General features: G+C 38.4%; 1 protein-coding gene across 2 annotated transcripts in view; it reads right to left on the bottom strand.

Moving 5' to 3' along the window:
• Positions 1-399: 399 nt before the first annotated feature.
• The window catches only part of wdr7 (WD repeat domain 7), a 244,008-nt gene continuing 224,613 nt past the window's right edge, over positions 400-19,794 (bottom strand). For both annotated transcript variants that reach the window (XM_061980833.2, XM_061980834.2), the window contains exons 28-30: positions 19,621-19,720; positions 4,392-4,496; positions 400-977 (exon numbers count right to left, since the gene is read on the bottom strand). In XM_061980833.2, coding sequence (XP_061836817.2) covers positions 774-977; positions 4,392-4,496; positions 19,621-19,720 — 409 coding nt within the window. In that variant the 3' untranslated portion in view covers positions 400-773. The remainder of the gene's footprint in view (positions 978-4,391; positions 4,497-19,620; positions 19,721-19,794) is intronic.

The following is a 19,794-nucleotide window of genomic DNA, read 5'->3' as shown; positions in this document are numbered from 1 at the left end:
CAATATTTAACAGACTGAAACTCATCCTACCAATTAACGTGCTTGTTTGGTTTTAATGTACCGCGGTCTAAAGATTTTTTTAATATTGCAGTCTTACTCTGTTTTTACAACTCTAAAGATGCTTTAATGCGGAAAGAAACCGACGATGTTTTGTAGCATGCACTTGGATGTTGATTAATGGTAATGTTGCCTTATTTACGCTGGGTTCGGTAAGTTAGCAACCAAAAGCAACTGAAGTTCCGTCGTTTAATATTTCAGAATAAAACTGCGATTTTCAAGTCACAAGATGACCACTTTATCCGATCAGTCTCACGGAGGCAGGGAATGAATGGCTGATGACTCGGGTGAGTATGGAAGTAAGCCTCTGACATTGCGTACGATGGGGCGCACTCACAAACGTGGAGAAAAAAAAATCATTTATTCCAGCAATAATAAAAGTAAAGTAAAATACTGTCGTAAAATTCTTCATGGCTACGCAAACTTATTGTGTCATCATAATAAAGGGCGAGCCTCAAATAAATAGGAATGAAGTGAAAACTAAAACAAATAATAATTTGGAATGACCAGATAAATAACTACATTACATAATACTAAATATAACTTATATTACAAATTCAGTAATTGGGAGATAAAACACATGTAAACCTACTAAGGATGGGTTCTTACTTCCCGTCTTCAAGATTCTAGATCGTTCCCCAATAAAATGTTTTTTGTTGTTGTCGACCGTCACACTAACTAACCCATGTTGTGAAGTAAAAGTACCCGTGTGGTTTTTACACCATGAAGCGGTGCTCCTTGCCGTCGTGAGCCATCAGGATGACGTTCCGGTTGGAAGTCCAAATGAGGCGGGCCAGTTTCAAGTGGTTCTGGGATCCGGGGGACGCCGGTTGGACCGGCGGGACCTGGTAGGTCTTAATGCAGCGCAGCTGGGGGGCCGAGTTCAACATCCCAATGCTGCCCAGCAGACTGGTGTTCATCTAAGGTGGGACATGTCATACGAGTTTTTAGTTGTTTTTTTTTTTACAAAATGTCAGACTCACGATTTTGGAAAGAACTGTTTTTTTCTGTGGGGTTGGAGAAAATACAATACATACGTACAAATAATATACACATATTTAGACACATACAGTACAGGCCAAACGTTTGGACACACCTTCTCCTCATTCAATGCGTTTTCTTTATTTTCATGACTATTTACTAGAGATGTCCGATAATGGCTTTTTTGCCGATATCCGATATTGTCCAACTCTTTATTACCGATTCCGATATCAACTGATACCGATATATACAGTCGTGGAATTAACACATTATTATGCCCAATTTTGTTGTGATGCCCCGCTGGATGCATTAAACCAGGGGTGCTCATTACGTCGATCGCGAGCTACCGGTCGATCTTGGATGGTGTGTCAGTCGATCACCAGCCAGGCATTAAAAAAATAGTCCTAAAACTATGACGTCACTTTCGTCACTTGATTGACATTCACGGCACCCGAGGGTCTTCTGAGATGACGTTGGCTGCTACCAGCTCATTAAAATTACCGACTGGAAGGCGAGAAACACTTTATTTCAACAGACTCTGGCGCCGTACCTGTCGTCAAAACTCCAAAGACCGACTGCACTTGCACAATAAAAGCTCTGCTTCATCCTGCCTGCGCTACCAAAATAAGAGTCTCAGAAAGCTGGCGTGCACAAGCTAGCAAGCTACGGAGTTTGCCGACAATGTATTTCTTGTAAAGTGTATACAAAGGAGTACGGAAGCTGGACAAATAAGATGCCAAAAACCAACCACTTTCATGTGATATTGGACAGAAAGGAGGACTTTTTTTCTCCTCCATTCGAAAATGCGGACATTATCAGCACCACTGTCTGATTCCAATCAATGCAAAAGTCATCACAATCAGGTAATACACCAACTTATATTCTTGTCTTCATGAAAGAAAATAATCTATATGTATTAAACATGCTTGTATTATCTTTAAACACCTTTAACTTGTAACAATATTAACTATATGTGTTAAACATGCTTGTATTATCTTTAAACACCTTTAATGTATTAACAATATTAACTATATGTGTTAAACATGCTTGTATTATCATTAAACACCTTTAAGTTGTTAACAATATTAACTATATGTATTAAACATTCTTGTATTATCATTAAACACCTTTAATTTTTTAACAATATTAACTATGTGTTAAACATGCTTGTATTATCATTAAACACCTTTAACTTGTTAACAATATTAACTATATTTATTAAACATACTTGTATTATCATTAAACACCTTTAATTTTTTAACAATATTAACTATATGTGTTAAACATGCTTACATTATCATTAAACACCTTTAACTTGTTAACAAAAACATATATTTCATAAATAAGTAAATATAAATTATATATATGAATGAGGTAGATCCCCACGACTTGATGAATTGAAAAGTAGCTCGCCTGCAGAAAAAGTGAGAGCACCCCTGCATTAAAAACAATGTAACAAGGTTTTCCAAAATAAATCAACTCCAGTTATGGAAAAAAGTGCCAACATGGCACTGCCATATTTATTATTGAAGTCACAAAGTGCATCATTTTTTTTAACATGCCTCAAGACAGCAGCTTGGAATTTGGGACATGCTCTCCCTGAGATAATCTTAATACCCACTACAACTACGGGAAATACTATACTTTGACTTTCAAAAAGTGCATTATTATTATTATTTTTTTAAACATGCCTCAAAACAACAGCTACAAAAACAATGAAGGCACACAGCTTCAGTCCAGAGTATACTAGAGCATACTTGCCAACCTTGAGATTTTCGCAGCAAGCAATTGTTATCCAAGGATGGTCACTATATTGTAATTTTTTTTCAAAGGACAATTTTATCATAATAATACTTTGGAATATTCTTAGAAATCCATCATACACACATATAATGTCCTAGTGTTGGGCCATCAAGTAATTTATAAATATTAACAACAACATGATTAATTGCAAGCTAACAATAAAAATCAGTCACAATAAAAAAATTGTAATCAGCGGCCAGAATTAATTATTACTAGGGGTGTCAAAATCTGATATGGATAGTGGATATATTGGTTTGATATGAGCAAAGAAATACTAGTACTGGATTATATCTCATCTAAAATCTCTGAAAGAAGCACTCCTGCAATGTGTTTACGGGCAGCCTACCAACCGATCCACGCCGCCCACAATACCGCACAGCCTAGACATACGTAATACGTGTCCTTAATCGGACATTATTGCAGTCTCGAACATGACATCGGTCCATATAAACAAGTATCAAATAATTATAGTTGCATATTACTTACAAAATCCTATTAGCAAGTATCCAGTAACAAATGTGTCCGCATCATTCAATTTACGGTCATAATTTTATCTTAATTATTTTGGCTACTAGGTGTCGTCAAAGAACAATTACCACTCCACTTTAACTTAAAGACAGCACAAGTCCATTACAGATGGTTAATAATAAATACGTTAGTGTTTATTCGTACCATTTTACTTTAAGTAATTTAACTTGAAACAAATAATTTTAAACATTATATATATATACATATATATATATATACATATACATACATACACATACATACATATATATATATATATATATATATATATATATATATATATATATATATATATATATATATATATAAAGGTTTATTTGAAATAGGGACAGATACAGAAACATAGATATCTGAAACAGTTATCCAATGTATGCATCATTGTGTTTGTAGCCAAAGCTAATTTACAACACACAACAACAACAACACAGATCTAACATCATTAAAATAGGAAAATAAAAAGAATGAGGCAAAGAGGAGTCGATAATAATGATAATAGTAATAATACAGACAAAGTGCAAACTAGATAAAAGCCAATAATAATAATAATAATAATAATAATACAACAGACAAAGTGCAAACTAGAAAAGAACCTATTACCGTATTTTTCGGACTATAAGTCGCAGTTTTTTTCATAGTTTGGCCGGGCTCCAGTGCGACTTATGTATGTTTTTTTCCTTCTTTATTATGCATTTTCGGCAGGTGCAACTTATACTCCGAAAAATACGGTAGTAAAAATTTGTAAAAACTAAACATGGGAACACGATTGTAGCACTACAAAGTAATATAAGTATGTTAGATTCCTGCTGATATCGTATTGGATCAACATCGGTATATGTCAATAATCACAGCTCCAATTTCAGTAACGGAAGTGAAAAAGTGGTATATTGTGACACCCCGAGTAATTAATACTTCAGTATTCCAAAACGTTTTAAAATGATCTAAAATCAAATCTTCTGAGATTTTTGCTCTGGAGGGGTTACAATTCTGACAAAAGTAGAGGACGATAAAGTGATATCATTTACCTGCCAAAATGAGATGTGGCTGTCAGCGTTGGAGTACGTTGCTAGGTAACGGCCATCAGGGGCGAATGACACCGCTGTGATTGGACCCTTGTGACCGTGGATATTCTAGAAACAAGCAGAGAAGGGTTAGAAAGGAAAGTGGGAACTTGTGTCACTGAATTGCACAACAAAGCAAAACTTTCACTCAATTTCCACAATGAAAAAACAACATTTTGAAGACCATTTTTCGTACAACTTTGTATTGGACGAATGTTTACCGTATTTTTCAAACTATAAGGCGCACTTAAAATCCTTTCATCTTCTCAAAAATCGACAATGCGCCTTATAACCCGGTGCGCTTAATGTACGGAACAATTTTGGTTGTGCTTACCGACCTCGAAGCTATTTTATTTGGTACATGGGGAAATAATAAGTGTGACCAGTAGATGGCAGTCACACATAAGAGATACATGTTAACTGCAATATGACTCAAGTAAACAACACCAAAATGTTATACGTTCCATTGAAAATATAGAACATTACACACGGCGATCAAAAATCTATCATTTTAGTACGACTTTTTAAGCTATGAAGCCTCACCGCTTGATGGATTGTACTGTGCTTCAACATACGAGTACTATAGGTGTGTGTATAAGGTAAGACCTCATCTGGCTTTTTGTTTTGCAATATTATGCAAAGGCTACTTTTCTTACCTTCTGGTACCTGCTGATCTGTATTTGGGATCTGCATAAGTCCTGAAAATTTGCGCTCGTCCGCCTTTGTAGTCCGTGGGGACAGCGTAGTCAATAAGCTTCTTCTTTTTCTCTATCTTCTTGTTATGGGACATTCATCCTCTGCTGTTGCCATTTGTAATATAAAGTAGTGTAAAGTTCTTACTTATATCTGTCAGTAAACTCGCCATGAAAGCGCTAAAACATACCGGTGTAGTGAGTTTACATTATTCACCCAAGGAACTTTAGTTATTAGAGAGTTCCGGTCTAACGGTTTTTCACTGGACACATATGGAGGGTCAAATTGGATGAAGTTAAATAAATAAGTCTTTAAATAATTAAATGTGTCATTAATTTATCATTTGAATTAAATACATATAATATTTTTATTAGATGTGTCATTAATTTATTTAATGTAAAAGTATACATTTTTATCATTTAAATAATAATGTAAATACTAATTTAATAAATTAATTGTTTTTATTAATTAATCATTTAATGACATATTTCATTACCGTATATTTTTCGGACTATAAGGCGCACTTAAAATCCTTTCATTTTTTTTTTAAGTAGTGTAAAGTTCTTACTTATATCTGTCAGTAAACTCGCCATGAAAGCGCTAAAACATACCGGTGTAGTGAGTTTACATTATTCACCCAAGGAACTTTAGTTATTAGAGAGTTCCGGTCTAACGGTTTTTCACTGGACACATATGGAGGGTCAAATGGGATGAAGTTAAATAAATAAGTCTTTAAATAATTAAATGTGTCATTAATTTATCATTTGAATTAAATACATATAATATTTTTATTAGATGTGTCATTAATTTATTTAATGTAAAAGTATACATTTTTATCATTTAAATAATAATGTAAATACTAATTTAATAAATTAATTGTTTTTATTAATTAATCATTTAATGACATATTTCATTACCGTATATTTTTCGGACTATAAGGCGCACTTAAAATCCTTTCATTTTTTTTTTAAGTAGTGTAAAGTTCTTACTTATATCTGTCAGTAAACTCGCCATGAAAGCGCTAAAACATACCGGTGTAGTGAGTTTACATTATTCACCCAAGGAACTTTAGTTATTAGAGAGTTCCGGTCAGACGGTTTTTCACTGGACACATATGGAGGGTCAAATGGGATGAAGTTAAATAAATAAGTCTTTAAATAATTAAATGTGTCATTAATTTATCATTTGAATTAAATACATATAATATTTTTATTAGATGTGTCATTAATTTATTTAATGTAAAAGTATACATTTTTATCATTTAAATAATAATGTAAATACTAATTTAATAAATTAATTGTTTTTATTAATTAATCTTTTAATGAAATATTTCATTACCGTATATTTTTCGGACTATAAGGCGCACTTAAAATCCTTTCTTTTTTTTTTAAAGTAGTGTAAAGTTCTTACATATATCTGTCAGTAAACTCGCCATGAAAGCGCTAAAACATACCGGTGTAGTGAGTTTACATTATTCACCCAAGGAACTTTAGTTATTAGAGAGTTCCGGTCGGATGTTTTTCCCCACGGATGAGGAGATGCTGCTCTGTTATTGATTGAAGTAAAGTCTGAATGTCATTAAAACAGTTAGCTCCATCTTTTGACACTTCTCCCACTCCCGTCCTTGCACGCTACACCGCTACAACAAGGGAGAAAAGACGCTGCCGAAGGTGAGCCACGTAAATAAGACCGCCCACAAAACGGCGCATCCTGAAGCGACTGTCAGAAAGCGGCTTGTAGATGATCTATAAAACATCATCTATTGTATTTTCCGCACTATAAGGCGCACTTAAAAACCTCCAATTTTCTCAAAAGCTGACAGTGCGCCTTATAATCCGGTGCGCCTTATATATGGACCAATATTGAGCCACAACAGGTCTCGCAACTACGGGATGCATAAAGTAACCCCAGCCTCTACTGTAGCGTCTATTCTATGCGCCTTATAATGCGGTGCGCCTTATATATGAACAAAGTTTTAAAATAGGCCATTCTTTGAAGGTGCGCCTTATAATCCGGTGCGCCTTATAGTGCCGAATGCAACATTTTGACCAAAGAACCACCATTACATGTAGGGATGTCCGATAATGGCTTTTTGCCGATTTCGGATATTCCGATATTGTCCAACTCTTTAATTACCGATACCGATATCAACCGATATATAAAGTCGTGGAATTAACACAATATTATGCCTAATTTGGACAACCAGGTATGGTGAAGATAAGGTACTTTTAAAAATGTTTTATAAAATAAAATAAATAAATTAAAAACATGTTCTTGAATAAAAAGAAAGTAAAACAATATAACAACAGTTACATAGAAACTAGTAATTAATGAACATGAGTAAAATTAAGTGTTAAAGGTTAGTACTATTAGTGGACCAGCAGCACGCACAATCATGTGTGCTTACGGACTGTATCCCTTGCAGACTGTATTGATATATATTGATATATAATGTACAAACCCCGTTTCCATATGAGTTGGGAAATTGTGTTAGATGTAAATATAAACGGAATACAATGATTTGCAAATCCTTTTCAACCCATATTCAGTTGAATGCACTACAAAGACAACATATTTGATGTTCAAACTCATAAACTTTTTTTTTTTTTGCAAATAATAATTAACTTAGAATTTCATGGCTGCAACACGTGCCAAAGTAGTTGGGAAAGGGCATGTTCACCACTGTGTTACATGGCCTTTCCTTTTAACAACACTCAGTAAACGTTTGGGAACTGAGGAGACACATTTTTGAAGCTTCTCAGGTGGAATTCTTTCCCATTCTTGCTTGATGTACAGCTTAAGTTGTTCAACAGTCTCTGTTGTGGTATTTTAGGCTTCATAATGCGCCACACATTTTCAATGGGAGACAGGTCTGGACTACAAGCAGGCCAATCTAGTACCCATACTCTTTTACTATGAAGCCACGTTGATGTAACACGTGGCTTGGCATTGTCTTGCTGAAATAAGCAGGGGCATCCATGGTAAGGTTGCTTGGATGGCAACATATGTTGCTCCAAAACCTGTATGTACCTTTCAGCATTAATGGCGCCTTCACAGATGTGTAAGTTACCCATATCTTGGGCACTAATACACCCCCATACCATCACAGATGCTGGCTTTTACACTTTGCGCCTCGAACAATCCGGATGGTTCTTTTCCTCTTTGGTCCGGAGGAAACGACGTCCACAGTTTCCAAAAACAATTTGAAATGTGGACTCGTCAGACCACAGAACACTTTTCCACTTTGTATCAGTCCATCTTAGATGAGCTCAGGCCCAGCGAAGCCGACAGCGTTTCTGGGTGTTGTTGATAAACGGTTTTCGCCTTGCATAGGAGTTTTAACTTGTACTTACACATGTAGCGACCAACTGTAGTTACTGACAGTGGGTTTCTGAAGTGTTCCTGAGTCCATGTGGTGATATCCTTTACACACTGATGTCGCTTGTTGATGCAGTACAGCCTGAGGGATCGAAGGTCACGGGCTTTGCTGCTTACGTGCAGTGATTTCTCCAGATTCTCTGAACCCTTTGATGATATTACGGAGCGTAGATGGTGAAATCCCTAAATTCCTTGCAACAGCTGGTTGAGAAAGGTTTTTCTTAAACTGTTCAACAATTTGTTCACGCATTTGTTGACAAAGTGGTGACCCTCGCCCCATCCTTGTTTGTGAATGACTGAGCATTTCATGGAATCTACTTTAATACCCAACCATGGCACCCACCTGTTCCCAATTTGCCTGTTCACCTGTGGGATGTTCCAAATAAGTGTTTGATGAGCATTCCTCAACTTTATTAATATTTATTGCCACCTTTCCCAACTTCTTTGTCACGTGTTGCTGGCATCATATTCTAAAGTTAAGCTAAGTAAAGCACAAAAAAAATGTTAATCAGTTTGAACATCAAATATGTTGTCTTTGTAGCATATTCAACTGAATATGGGTTGAAAATGATTTGCAAATCATTGTATTCCGTTTATATTTACATCTAACACAATTTCCCAACTCATATGGAAACGGGGTTTGTAGGAACCAGAATATTAATAACAGAAAGAAACAACCCTTTTGTGTGAATGAGTGTAAATGGGGGAGGAAGGTTTTTTGGGTTGGTGCACTAATTGTAAGCGTATCTTGTGTTTTTTATGTTGATTTAATAAAAAATAAATAAATAAAAAACGATACTGATAATAAAAAAACGATCCCGATAATTTCCGATATTACATTTTAACGCATTTATCGTCCGATAATATCGGCAGGCCGATATTATCGGACATCTCTAATTACATGTTATGTAGACCACAAGGAAGTGTTTTACATTTAGAAAAATAAATAAATAACATGACTCCTTTAATGCGCCTTATAATGCGGTGCGCCTTATATATGAACAACGTTTTAAAATAGGCCATTCATTGAAGGTGCGCCTTATAATCCGGTGCGCCTTATAATCCGGTGCGCCTTATAGTGCGGAATGCAACATTTTGACCAAAGAATGGGGAAGGGAGTTTTTTTGGGTTGGTGCAATACTTGTAAGTGTATCTTGTGTTTTTTATGTTGATTTAATAAAAAAAAATAAAATAAAAAAAAATAAAAAAACACGATACTGATAATAAAAAACCGATACCGATAATTTCCGATATTACATTTTAACGCATTTATCGGCCGATATGTTATGTAGACCACAAGGAAGTGTTTTACATTTAGAAAAACAAATAAATAACATGACTCCTTTAATGCGCCTTATAATCCGGTGCGCCTATGAAAACAGATCGAAAATAGACCATTCATTGAGCATTATAATCCGGTGCGCCCTATGGTCCGGAAAATATGGTAATCTGCCAATAAGGAAGACCATACTACTGTAGATGTAAAGAACCACCATTACATGTTATGTAGACCACAAGGATATGTTTTAGAAAAAACAAATATTAATATGACCTCTTTAATGCGCCCTATAATCTGGTGCACCTTTTGTATGAAAATAGACCTGACTAGACCCATAGGCTCATCGGCAGTGCGCCTTATAATCCGGTGCGCCTTATGATCCAAAAAAATACAGTAACTCCATTCCACAGATTGAACCAAAACGACCTCTGACAATTTCCAAATCATTTCTTTTGAGGTCTAGATCCTGTCACCGCGTCGTAAACACTCACGTCAGTAAATCCTATTTCGTAATAACAAAGATGAGATGAAGAACATATTTCGGTCCGTGTTGAAATTTTTATCGAGGCAAAGCAAAAGAACTCGGGCATTTTCCCTGACAGTAAGTGTTGGGTCTGAGTGAGATAATTCCATCACGTGAGGGGGCAGCCTCTGGTCCGGCAGATGCTGCCATCCGCCACCAGAACTCATGGGACAAAATAAAGCAATGTTGCACCGCGTGTAACCAAATAAAGTGTCCCACCAGATGAAGAGGACGTAACGCAATAAAGGCCCTCAACGAAATCTCCATCCTCCATCAACATCCCCGCCCTGCCTATGACTGGGATTACATGCGCTCCTCACTAGATGAGATTAAGGCGTGTCGCCTTCGGCGCCCAAGACCCAGGAATTATAGCCGATGTGCGGCTGTTAAAGAAGAAAAATATAATACGGCAATTAAATGAAAATCTCATACTTGTACTTGGTTTTCTGCCTCCTATTAGATTCCAGTTGTGTTAGCGGCAGGGAAAAAAAGCCGAATTAGATTTTTTGCCGGTCTTCCAGGACTCTTACATCTCTCCATCTCTCTCATGTTTCAGTTTTGTTTTTTGCTTGCTACACGGCATATACCGTGCGGGATTTACCGGTAGATGCAGGTGTAGTTTTGCATGTACAAAACCCAAAACCAGTGAAGTTGGCAGATTTGCAAATCCTTTTCAACTTATATTCAATTGAATAGACTGCAAAGACAAGATATTTAAAGGCCTACTGAAACCCACTACTACCGACCACGCAGTCTGATAGTTTATACATCAATGATGAAATCTTAACATTGCAACACATGCCAATACGGCCGGAAGTGCAATTTTAAATTTTGCGCAAAATATCCTGCCGAAAAAGTCTCGGTATGATGACGCCTGCGCGTGACATCACGGATTGTAGAGGACATTTTGGGACAGCATGGTGGCCTGCTATTAAGGCGTCTGTTTTCATCGCAAAATTCCACAGTATTCTGGACATCTGTGTTGGTGAATCTTTTGCAATTTGTTCAATGAACAATGGAGACAGCAAAGAAGAAAGCTGTAGGTGGGAAGCGGTGTATTGCGGCAGGTGTTGTGCCGGATAACGCACCCCCCGCCGTAGAATGCACCCCCTGACTGTTATGCCGGATAACACAGCCGGTGTTTCATTGTTTACATTCCCGAAAGATGACAGTCAAGCTTTACCATTGGCCTGTGGAGAACTGGGACAACAGAGACTCTTACCAGGAGGACTTTGAGTTGGATACGCAGATGCGGTACCGTGAGTACGCATGCAGCTGCGGCTTCCAAACATTTGATCGCTTGCCCGTACGTGCGTGCCGCTATGTGCATGTAACTTTGGGGACTTTGGGGAAATATATGTGCTGTATGAACTTTGGGGAGGTGAACGGTACTTTGGGCTGTGGGATTGAGTGTGTTGTGCAGGTGTTTGAGTTGTATTGGCGGGTTATATGGACGGGAGGGGGGCGGTGTTTGTTATGCGGGATTAAGTTGTGGCATATTAAATATAAGCCTGGTTGTGTTGTGGCTAATAGAGTATATATATATGTCTTGTGTTTATTTACTGTTTTAGTCATTCCCAGCTGAATATCAGGTCCCACCCGCCTCTCACAGCATCTTCCCTATCTGAATCGCTCCCACTGCCCTCTAGTCCTTCACTCTCACTTTCCTCATCCACAAATCTTTCATCCTCGCTCAAATTAATGGGCAAATCGTCGCTTTCTCGGTCTGAATCGCTCTCGCTGCTGGTGGCCATGATTGTAAACAATGTGCAGATGTGAGGAGCTCCACAACCTGTGACGTCACGCTACTCGTCTGCTACTTCCGGTACAGGCAAGGCTTTTTTATCAGCGACCAAAAGTTGCGAACTTTATCGTCGATGTTCTCTACTAAATCCTTTCAGCAAAAATATGGCAATATCGCGAAATGATCAAGTATGACACATAGAATGGACCTGCGATCCCCTTTAATGTTCGAACTGAGAAACGTAATTTTTTTTGCAAATAATCATGAACTTAAAATTTAATGGCAGCAACACATTGCAAAAAAGTTGTCACAGGAGCATTTTTACCACTGTGTTACATGGCTTTTCCTTTTAACAACACTCAGTAACATTTTTGAAGCTTTTCAGGTGTAATTATTTCCCATTCTTGCTTGATGTACAGCTTAAGTTGTTCAACAGTCCGGGGGTCTCCGTTGTGGTATTTTAGGCTTCATAATGCACCACACATTTTCAATGTGCTGGAACACAGGTGTCAGTGTCCACAGTCAAGCGTGTTTTGCATTGCAACACCATCTCTTCTACCGTCAAGCATGGTGGTGGTAGTATTATGCTCTGGGCCTGTTTTGCTGCCAATGGAACTGGTGCTTTACAGAGACTAAATGGGACAATGAAAAAGGAGGATTACCTCCAAATTCTTCAGGACAACCTAAAATCATCGTCTTGGGCGCAGTTGGGTGTTCCAACAGGACAATGACCCCAAACACACGTCAAAAGTGGTAAAGGAATGGCTAAATCAGGCTAGAATTAAAGGTTTTAGAATGGCCTTCCCAAAGTCCTGACTTAAAGGGGAACATTATCACCAGACCTATGTAAGCGTCAATATATACCTTGATGTTGCAGAAAAAAGACCATATATTTTTTTAACCGATTTCCGAACTCTAAATGGGCGAATTTTGGCAAATTAAACGCCTTTCTAATATTCGCTCTCGGAGCGATGACGTCACGTTAAGCAATCCGCCATTTTCTCAAACACCGAGTCAAATCAGCTCTGTTATTTTCCGTTTTTTCGACTGTTTTCCGTACCTTGGAGACATCATGCCTCGTCGGTGTGTTGTCGGAGGGTGTAACAACACGAACAGGGACGGATTCAAGTTGCACCAGTGGCCCAAAGATGCGAAAGTGGCAAGAAATTGGACGTTTGTTCCGCACACTTTACCGACGAAAGCTATGCTACGACAGAGATGGCAAGAATGTGTGGATATCCTGCGACACTCAAAGCAGATGCATTTCCAACGATAAAGTCAAAGAAATCTGCCGCCAGACCCCCATTGAATCTGCCGTAGTGTGTGAGCAATTCAGGGACAAAGGACCTCGGTAGCACGGCAAGCAATGGCGGCAGTTTGTTCCCGCAGACGAGCGAGCTAAACCCCCTGGATGTCTTGGCTCACACCGTCCCTTATGCCACCGAAGATGATCAAGAGAAGAATATCGACCCTAGCTTCCCTGGCCTGCATTGGACATCAACTCCAAAACTGGACAGATCAGCTTTCAGGAAAAGAGGGCGGATGAGGGTATGTCTACAGAATATAATAATTGATGAAAACTGGGCTGTCTGCGCTCTCAAAGTGCATGTTGTTGCCAAATGTATTTCATATGCTGTAAACCTAGTTCTTAGTTGTTAGTTTCCTTTAATGCCAAACAAACACATACCAATCGTTGGTTAGAAGGCGATCGCCAAATTCGTCCTCGCTTTCTCCCGTGTCGCTGGCTGTCGTGTCGTTTTCGCTTGCATACGGTTCAAACCGATACGGCTCAATAGCTTCAGTTTCTTCTTCAATTTCGTTTTCGCTACCCGCCTCCACACTACAACCATCCGTTTCAATACATGCGCAATCTGTTGAATCGCTTAGGCCGCTGAAATCCGAGTCTGAATCCGAGCTAATGTCGCTATAGCTTGCTGTTCTTTCCGCCATGTTTGTTTGTGTTGGCTTCACTATGTGACGTCACAGGAAAATGGACGGGTGTTTATAACGATGGTTAAAATCAGGCACTTTGAAGCTTTTTTTTAGGGATATTGCGTGATGGGTAAAATTTTGAAAAAAACTTCGAAAAATATAATAAGCCACTGGGAACTGATTTTTAATGGTTTTAACAATTCTGAAATTGTGATAATGTTCCCCTTTAAACCCCATTGAGAATATGTGGACAATGCTGAAGAAACAAGTCCATGTCAGAAAACCAACACATTTAGCTGAACTGCACCAATTTTGTCAAGAAGAGTGGTCAAAAATTCAAGGAGAAAAGTTAAAAGTTAAAAAGTTAAAGTACCAATGATTGTCACACACACACTAGGTGTGGCGAAATTATTCTCTGCATTTGACCCATCACCCTTGATCACCCCCTGGGAGGTGAGGGGAGCAGTGGGCAGCAGCGGTGGCCGCGCCCGGGAATCATTTTTCGTGATTTAACCCCCAATTCCAACCCTTGATGCTGAGTGCCAAGCAGGGAGGTAATGGGTCCCATTTTTATAGTCTTTGGTATGACTCGGCCGGGGTTTGAACTCACAACCTACCGTTCTCAGGGCGGACACTCTAACCACTAGGCCACTGAGTAGGTGCAGAAGCTTGTGGATGGCTACCAAAAGTGCCTTATTGCAGTGAAACTTGCCAAATATTAACATTGCTGTATGTATACTTTTGACCCAGCAGATTTTCAATAGACTCATAATAAATTAAAAAAAGAACCAAATTTCATGAATGTTTTTTGTGACCAACAAGTATGTGCTCCAATCACAAAAAAAGTTGTAGAAATGATAGGAAACTCAAGACAGCCATGACATTATGTTCTTTACAAGTGTATGTAAACTTTTGACGTCATGATAAACTTCATGGCATTTATACTTTTTGTGATATTTTTGTTTTTGGTGGTGTGTCGTGACATTTCCCCGATGTAAAACATGCGCCTTAGCCCCAAAAAAGGTTGGGAACACTGGCCTAATAAATAAAATCAGCCTATCGGAGAGCAGTCAAGCACACTGAAACCATTTACAGCACTTCGTACTTCAATACACCTGACGCCTCGGGACATAGCGTGTGCGTGCCTGTGTGTGTGTGCGTGTGTGTGAGTGTGTGTATGCGTGCGTGTGTCCAACCATAGCAGGCTAGCCACTGCACAGCCATCTGCCACAGCTTTGATCAGCCTCTGTGACCAGGCCTTTTGTCAGCTTCATGTATGTGTGCATTTTTGTGTCCAGCTGCTTCTTTAACAAATACAACTGTGGCTAATAATTGGACACAAAAAAAGCTTACTGATCGTTCTCCTCATCAACATCTGTTTCTGCATTTAAAAAAAAAAAAAAAAAAAAAGGTCTACTCCCTGAAAAAAGTATTTTCTTGAACATATTTTGTAGAATGTTGTGCTTACCCCAGACCAGGGGTCGGCAACCTTTACCAGTCAAAGAGCCATTTTGACCAGTTTCACAAATTATAGAAAAGAATGGGAGCCGCAAATTTTTTTTGAAATTTTAAATTTAATAACACTGCATACAAAGTTTTTTTTTTGCTTTGTGCTATGTATAAACCAGGGGTCTCAGACACGCTGCCCACACCTTTATTTGGAATTTGAAAGCTGGTGCGGCACGCGGGTTTTAAATGAATGGAACCTGTCAGCGTCATGCGTGCCGTGATGGTACAGCATATAGCACCCACTACAGCTAGCGTGCCTGATCAACTAACCTTTATATGGGGCTTCCGCTTGCTCACGTAGGTGACAGCAAGGCATACTTGGTCAACAACCACACAGGTCACACTGACGGTGGCGGTATAAAAAAAAACAAAAAAACTTTAACACTCTTACTAGTAATGCGCCACACTGTGAACCCACACCAAACAAGAATGACAAACAAATTTCGGGAGAACATCTGCACCGTAACACAACAGGACAAATACCCAGAATCCCATGCAGCCCTAACTCTTCCGGGATACATTATACACCCCCTGCTACCAAACCCCGCCCACCTCAACAGACGCACAGAGAGAGAGAGGGGGGGGGGGGGGGGGTTGATGTGTGAGGGAGCAGGGTTGGGGTGGGGGCGGGGTTTGGTGGTAGCAGGGGTGTATAATGTAGCCCGGAAGAGTCAGGGCTGCATGGGATTCTGGGTGTTTGTTCTGTTGTGTTTATGTTGTGTTAAGGTGCAGATGTTCTCCCGAAATGTGTTTGTCATTCTTGTTTGGTTTTGGTTCAAAGTGTGGCACATTATTAGTAAGAGTGTTAAAGTTGTTTTATATGGTCACTGTTGACCAAGTATGCCTTGCAGTCACGTACGTGTGCAAGCAGAAGATGTGTATTGTATAACAAGTGTTGGGCCGGCATGCTGTTAATACAGATTGTATAGGGCGCCAAATGTTGTACCATCATGGCACGCCCTTATTATAGCCATAAAGGTGAAATTCGGTGAATATTAATCCCGGGAGTTTTCTGCGAGAGGCACTGAAATCCGGAAGTCTTACGGGAAAAGTGGGGGTTTCAGCAAGTAAGCTGCTGAGCCGCATCAGAGTGATCAAAGAGCCGCATGCGGCTCCGGAGCCGCGGGTTGCCGACCCCTGCCCCAGACTTTTGACTCTATCAAAGTAAGAACTAAAAATTAATAAATTTACACTTTTGACATAGTAACTAAAGGTTGCTGTTTTTTTGTAATGTAGGCTGGATGTAGATGCCCATATCTGCTGTACAGATTTACTTTACATAAGATAAGTGTTGGATACTTCTCTTGTTGCCTTGTTTGTATTTGACTTTATTAAAAGGATTTATATTCATGTTTGGCGCAGTCGGACCTGAGCAAGAGGGGGATACAAAAAAGGAAAGGGAAATTGCGGGGTCAACAGGGGGATAAAAGAGAGAGAATGTTCGAATAATTGTATCTAAGTTATCACAAAAACTTTGTGTTTCAATGAGTTCCCAGCGAAAACTCCACTGTGTAGGGGGGAAGAAACATGAAGGTGTTCTGTTTTCTTTCATTAATTGTAATCAACAGAAAGATATTGTTTTAACCCAAGGACTACAAAGCGTAGAGAAGGCAGGATCTGCCCAAGTTCCAGACACCGCTTTTTTGAACTCATTTACGAACCTCTTTTTTTCTTTGAACTGTTTTACGACCTTTTCTGTGAAGTTTTTACGACCTTTTCTTTTGAACTGTTCTGTAACCAAAGGCAACGCTGTTTACGACCCACGTCCCTTTGGAATCAGCTCAGGGAAAGTCCAAATAAAGGCGTACAATCGTTCGCCAGAGCGTGCTGGAGACTGTGCAAGAGTACAGACCAGACGTTTCTCCTCAAATTGAGCCAAATTTAATTCTGTCTCTGTTTGATTCTTTGCTTCTTGTCTCGTTTAATATGTCATCAGTGTTTGAACCTGACAGAGACAACAACAACAGAACACAATCAGCAGATAAAATATGTACAAATATGATATGAAAAGTGATAGCGGAGAAGCAGTTAGTGAAGTAAATATTAATAACACAGAAATGACAACATTATTGCCCTACAAATGGAGCAATAAAAATACCAAAGAAATACCACTATTGATAATAAATAATAATAATTACCTCTATTATCAGCAATACAATTGTCTCAAATGCAACAACACATATATGTAATGATAACTTGAATTACAAAAGAAAGAAGATAAATGGAGGGGAAGAAAGAGAAGCAAACTGTATTAACCTTGTAGATTGTTATAGTATCAATAGGTTACGCTTTGTCAGTGTTCCGTGTTTTACCCAGTTTCCCATAGGAGAACAACGTTAATATATGTTTGATGAAACGTGAATATATGCATGAGTGTATGTATGCATATGTGTTTGTATATGTACAGTATGTGTATATATACATACACACACACACGTACACTCTTGCATACACACTCATGCACATATACATACCTACATACACACACACACACACACACACATATATATATATATATATATATGTATATATATATATGTATATATATACATATATATGTGTATATATATATATATACATATATATATATGTATATATATATATGTATATGTATATATATATGTATATATATATATATATATATATACACATATATATATATATATATATATACACATATATATATATATATACACATATATATATATATATATATATATATATGTATATATATATATATATATATATATATATATATATATATACATATGTATGTGTGGGGAAAAAAATCACAAGAAACAGGCCTGTAGAGATGAAGTAGTCTTGTGATTTTTTTTCCCACACATACATATATTGCGCTCTACTACGGTATCGAGCACTATTTTTTGGATAACCTTATTAAGACATATACATATATACATATATATATATATATATATATATATATATATATATATATATATATATATATATATATATATATATATATATATATATATATACATACATACATACATACACACACATATCTGTAACAATAATAATTGCATACATACAGTACATACATACATACACACATATATAAACAAACAAATCCATACACAAGCTGGCGGGGCAGCGATCCAGTCCCGGAACCCACTGCCCACCGAGAACCAGCCGATGACCACCCCACACCTCACCCCTCCTAGCGTGAAGGAGATATGTATGTAAGTAGGAACTAAAGATGCGGTTAAAATTGGGGGACATCAAAGTCATAGTGGCTCCCTACCATGCCGAGTTTCCCAAACCCTAAGTGTCTAACATGCAGTTAAAATTGAGGGATGGACGAGCAGGGGACAAGTCAGGAGGACTGGAGCCCCATAGAGGCATCCTCATCCCTCCCTGCAGGACAATCCCTCAAAGTCTTATATGTGTGCGTGCGCTGTCGGTAGGAGGAGCAGAGGTCCCGGACACAGCACCAAAAGCTCCCAAGTCCAAGCAGGAGACAACCATGACCCTGCAGGCGCTCCACGCCAGATTGCATTGCCGCTGCAATCAGAAATGCACGCCCCCACCATGTTGGGGCAGTGACACATACACACAGCAAAGAAAGTAAAAGAGAAAAAATAAAATAAAATAAAAGGTTAGCTTAGCGGAATAGCACATGATTGTTTATTTTTCTCAAGGTGCTGCACCTTCCCTGAATTGTTCTGGTTTCTCCGGGGCCTGCTTCACACTATCAAAACACCCGAGTTGCTTCAGGTTTATCACTTACTAGTTAGTGGCTTTCACACGATGAGCGACAACACTAAGTATGTCCATCATATTGTAATAATACCTTCGACAGTGGAACCCGTTTATGACCACGCCCCTCAAACTGGCTGACTGACGTCGACATACTATGGTTGTCGACAGAAGCAAATCCCAAACGAGCCATTACTTGCACATTTACTTGTGACTTTCACCAAAAGGGAGAATGGGTGATAATAACAGGACTATTAAATCTACAGCCGACTTAAACAGGTTCCACTGTAATCATTTGTGTAGGGTTACGTGTAGAATGATCTGACAGAATAATGACACAGAAATTGCACAGAACATGGGTTACAAATCTATTGGAGTGGCAAACACATCTGTAGCAGATTCTTAGCAGTACCTGGCATTTTCCAGTGCGAACATCATAGAGGGCCACAGAACCTTGGCGAGCTCCGACAGCAATCCGGTGACTGCGGTCACAGTATCCAACCATGTAGAATCTGAAAAAAATTGCCCATAATGACCCATTAACACCCAGAAAGGGACAATTAACATAGTATAAATAAGCTAATTT

This window comes from Nerophis lumbriciformis, linkage group LG20 (genome assembly GCF_033978685.3).
Source record: "Nerophis lumbriciformis linkage group LG20, RoL_Nlum_v2.1, whole genome shotgun sequence".
Classification (NCBI taxonomy): domain Eukaryota; kingdom Metazoa; phylum Chordata; class Actinopteri; order Syngnathiformes; family Syngnathidae; genus Nerophis; species Nerophis lumbriciformis.
This window is presented reverse-complemented; position numbering and strand designations above follow the sequence as displayed.